Source organism: Prunus dulcis, chromosome 6 (genome assembly GCF_902201215.1).
Source record: "Prunus dulcis chromosome 6, ALMONDv2, whole genome shotgun sequence".
NCBI lineage: Eukaryota > Viridiplantae > Streptophyta > Magnoliopsida > Rosales > Rosaceae > Prunus > Prunus dulcis.
Genome location: NC_047655.1, coordinates 7,521,474 through 7,526,285, shown reverse-complemented (window position 1 = coordinate 7,526,285; position 4,812 = coordinate 7,521,474). Strand labels below are relative to the sequence as shown.

The 4,812-nt window shown below is 37.2% G+C and overlaps 1 protein-coding gene across 1 annotated transcript; it reads left to right on the top strand.

Moving 5' to 3' along the window:
* Positions 1 to 2,251: 2,251 nt before the first annotated feature.
* On the top strand, positions 2,252 to 4,730 carry LOC117630192. Its single transcript, XM_034362935.1, has 3 exons — positions 2,252 to 2,470; positions 3,340 to 3,887; positions 4,012 to 4,730. Exons 2-3 carry the CDS (start codon positions 3,347 to 3,349, stop codon positions 4,728 to 4,730), a joined length of 1,260 nt encoding a protein of 419 aa, XP_034218826.1. The 5' UTR covers positions 2,252 to 2,470; positions 3,340 to 3,346.
* The last annotated feature ends 82 nt before the right edge of the window (positions 4,731 to 4,812 follow it).

The following is a 4,812-nucleotide window of genomic DNA, read 5'->3' as shown; positions in this document are numbered from 1 at the left end:
TCGACTTCTTTGGTAGATGATAGAGCTTCGGCCTCGATCAATTTTGTAAAATAGTCGGTGGCGACGATCATCATGTCTTTTTTGGCATGTGTTGGTGGCATGGGACCCACTAAGTTGATGACCCATTTCTTGATTTAAGGAGATATTCTTATCCGAAATCAAAGATAATTCCCCTAATTAAATATGAATTAATTAGCGTAATTAGTTGACCTAAGGAATATCCCTTTTCCACGTGTCGTTTTCTTATTAGCCAGTGAAATATGTGTTCCCACGGTATGATTGAAGTTCAAATTCTATAGAGCCCCTAAAATAGCTTTTGTGGGTTTTTAACTAAATTTTAACTACAAGATAGGAGCATACTTGTAGATGCCTTAACAACCCAAGTTGTTGAACTTGGATCTAAGCGTCCTTATAAAATTTTCTATCATTATGCAACAAATCTCATAAAAGTAAATAAGATTGGGCCTCCAACGATCCAACTGCGCGTAAAAGTGAATAAGAGTCACATAAATATTAGACAAAATTGTAGCAGTGGTCCCTAGACTAAGACCAAACTTTACTTTTCGTCCCTTATATTGTTAAATTGTTACGGTGGTGTTTCAATTAGATTTCACGTTGCATCATTAATCTTTTCGTCAACTTAGTTAAATTTTCTGTCAAAATTAAAGGCAAATTGGGAAATTCAAATTTTTTTTTCCTCTCTCTCTTTCTCTCTCTCTCTCTCTCTCCTCTCCCCTCCTCTGCGCTTTCACTCTTCCCTCTACAATTTCTTCTTCCCCCAGCACCCAAGAACCCAGAACCCCAGCCCCCATCCTCTACCCCAGATCTAGTCAAAACAAAGAAGCAGAGGTTTGATGGGTATCTAGATGGGTCGCTTGCATTGTCCGTCTCCTTAGTGGGAGGATGGATTGCTTTCCATCACCTTTTGGGTTTTTGGCTGTAATGAAGATCGCTCCTCATACAAGTTTCAATTTCATGTACCTAGCTAAGTCATGCTTGGCTGATGAACAAATAGAAAGGCCATTCTTTTTTGTGAGCCAAGAAATTGTGGGGGTAGGAAGAAATTTGGGTGGGTGAAGAAATTGGTGGGGGGAGAAGAAATATGGGTAAGAAATTTGGGGGGGGGGGGGGTGGTGGGGTGGTGTGGGAGGGAGCTCCTATATCCAATTTATGATATGTCAATACGATTTCCTAGCTTTTTATGAATGATATATAATATTTTGATTGGCTCATCTTCTTCAACCGCAACAACAAGGACAAATGCCATCCTAAGACCAGTAGGCTCTCCCATTTGTGAAAAACATTACTCACCAACATATGGGCTGGAGAGAGAGAGAGAGGAGAGAGAGAGAGAGAGAGAGAGAGAGATTTGAGTTTTTATTTGATTTTATTTAAATCTTTGTGTGAAAAGACATCTTTGTCCATGCCAAGTAGGACTTGTCATTGCCATGTCATCATTTTTAACGGAAAAGTTGACTAAGATGATGGAAAGGACGATTTCTGAAAGTGGAGGCATAGTTAAAGTACCACCGTAACAATTTAACAATATAAGGGACGAAAAGTAAAGTTTGGTCTTAATCCAAGGATCATTGCTATAATTTAGCCTAAATATTATTACTGTTTCACAATTATGCAATCGAGCCACAACAACATTTGCCTAGTTATGATTTTAAATATTAAAAGTACCCACTTCATAAACACTCTTTTCTTTTTGTGGCCAACATTAATTTTCCCGCTTAGTCTTAATCAGCCGAATTTATGTTGTTGATTAGAGTTTACAAGGACCGGTACTTTATCTTCTTTTTCCTCTTCTAATGTTCCATGATTCTATTTGTTTTTCTATGTTTCTTCTTAGGAATTAGGGTTAGTGTATGAAATTTGCTAACTAGAGATGATTTCGAATTTCGGGTTCACTATTAAAACAGTGAAATTTGTTAAATTAACACATAGATCATGCCTTTTTATCATACAATAATGTTATTATTCTTGTGAATCACATATAGATCATGCCTTTTTTGTTTTTATCATACAAGAATTACATTCTTGTGAAATAGACCTCAACAGGGTAACTGACCATTATAGCAAATTTATTTTTGGGGTCAAAGAATATACCACTTTAGCTTCAAACAATAGGAAGGAACACAAGAATTTCTTTGGTCAATTTTGAAAAACCAATTCTAGCAAATAAAATTTCTCTAGTTAAATCCCAAGGACAAAATGGTTATCAAATAAAAAATTAATTGACGGTTTTGTCCTCCATGAAAAAGCATTGCAGTACGGCGCACGCACACTGCAAGAATATCAAAACGCAACAAAAATATCACCGCCTCAGCAGTTCTTTTGCCTCCACTCATATTCCTGTGAAAATTTCTCCCAACCCAAGATTTCCGCTCGAGAACTGAAGTAAAAGCCCTACCATTCTCTGGTTGTCGTAGGAAAAAAAAAATTAAGCACTAAGATTTTCATGCAGGTCAGTCAAAATTTCTCGATATTGTTCTAATTTTTGTAGAAATTTTCCTTTGTATGATCCCAATCGTTGCGATGAAATCGGACCTGAAATTGTTAGTGTTAGTGTTTGGGTTTTGGTTTAAATTATATGGAATTGTATGGCAAATCAATGCGTAAGAGGTGGTGAATTTCTGCATTGGTGTATTTTGTGGCAGGCGATTAGGGGTTTTAGGGTTCAGAGTTATGGCATTGTACGGTTTGGATCTGAATGTTAGCTACTTGCTTAACTTTTTAGTTTTTGTATGGCACTAAATGTTATGGCATGCTTTTGACCTCTTTCATTAGCCATTGTGCCATTTCTAAAAATGATAACAAGTTGTAAGATTTAGGCAAGAATATGGATGGTAACAAGTTGTGCCATTTCTCACTTGCTTTCTATTTTGATTCAAGGCACATTGTCGACTTCATTTTATTAGCTTAAGGGACTGGAATAGGGCTGCTACTTTCTCCTCTGAACGAAGTGAAATTTCAGGAGAGCTAGTACTGTCATTGGAGTATTAGGTAATTGCAATAGTACACAATATAGAAACTGGCAGGAACCTGGGCTGTTTTATGTTTAGGAGAAAATGTAACTTAAGTGGAATTTATTTACGAGTTAGGAGGAGTAGGAGTATTTGTCTATTCATTTATTCGGTACTAGAAATTGAAAATATATATAAAGAGTGAATTTTTTTTTTTTCCCTACAGTTTCCCCAAACTCTTGCTAAGAAAAACAGAGAATTGATTCATTGGTTGATAGAAATTGATTTTGCCTTGCTTCATTGAACTTTCAAGGTGTCTTCATGCTGTATGAGTATTATTCTAACCTAAAATTCTTCTGTTGATGTACAGTTGAAATATGGCACATGATACACGATCTAGTCGGAAAATCAAGGATGATGAGAATAACAATTCAAACGGGAGGCAAATTAGTAGTAAAGGATTAAGTACTTCAGGTTCTGGAGCATCAGATACATCTGGCTTAAGGAGGTCTTCCAGAGAAACATCATTGAAGAAAAACATAACTCTGAGCCCTTCTAGTACTAGGAAGTCTGAAAGACTTGAGAAAAAAATGCCTGAAACTCCTCTATTCAAGAGGAAATCTGAGAGATTTGAGAAGAAGTTGACTCCAAGTCCTTTGAGGAGATCAGATAGAGCCAAGAATCACTCATCAACTTCTTCTGGGTCTAAAAGATCTGATAAAAGCTCAGGTTCATCATTGGCAAAGCGGAAAACGGAAAAGAAAGAGAAGAGTGTGAAAGAATTGACATTGGGTACTAGAGAAGTTAGCAAAAGTGAGAAACAGAATGTAGGACCTTGTCATGGAAAAAATAAGATAAGAAATGCTCGAGCTTATAAGAAACTCTTCACAAAACTTAGAAAGAAGCTTCAAGCACGAGGTAACTGAGTATTGGCTCCTAGCCATTCTTTTGAAGTCATTATTTTCTTTATTTTCTTTTTTTTTGGGAAACAAAGTGGAATAGATTATTCACTTCATTGTTATCTTTTCTTCTTGAATTTAAGATCATAGCGAGAAGCAGAGCAGGCAGAATAAAGTCTCTCAGGGAGGTAGCAATGCTTGTGGAAGTGAGATTGAGGGGCTTGGTAAAGGCGTTGAGGAACTGAATGAAGAATTTGTTGGGAGAGTTCATGATGGATCTTTGGTGGGATCTGATTCCAATGTAAATAAATTAACAAAAGAAACATGGGAAGATAATCCCGGAGTGGATTTGTCCCATTCAAGCCCTAGGCCTAGCTGCTTGGAGGAAGCTTCTAAGTTCAAAGATGGTGATGGCTTAGAAATTCGTGATCAACGCCCACTGTCATCATCTTATAATGCCATGACGGAAGAGCTCAATGATGCACCTAAAAGGGTACATGTAGAATGCTCTGCAATGGAAAAGTTGAAGATGCCAGAGTTGACATGTTCTACATTCAATGAAAGGTTACATGATGTCTTCATTGCCTCAGAAATTGGTCACAGGGTCATACCTTCAAAGAGGAAAAGGAACGTGGCAGTGGGGGATTCTGATTCTCCAGTTAATGCAAGTAAAGATGTCTGCACCTTGACTGCTGATGCTGTCTCTTTGTTGCCATCTGGGTCCACAGAAGATGTTTCTGTTGAGACGTGCGGTGCATGTTTTAAGCGACAAAGGTATTGCTATTCACAACAAAGTAGTCTTTTCATCTCCTTTTCTGCTGGTAGTGGTTTCCAAAAGAATTTACATCAACCATTGAATTAATTTAGTTTGTGTTAGTCTACTTGAAGGTCCGGAGTTTGAATACACTCTTTCACATATTACACTTAGCATCTTCCACTTTTTA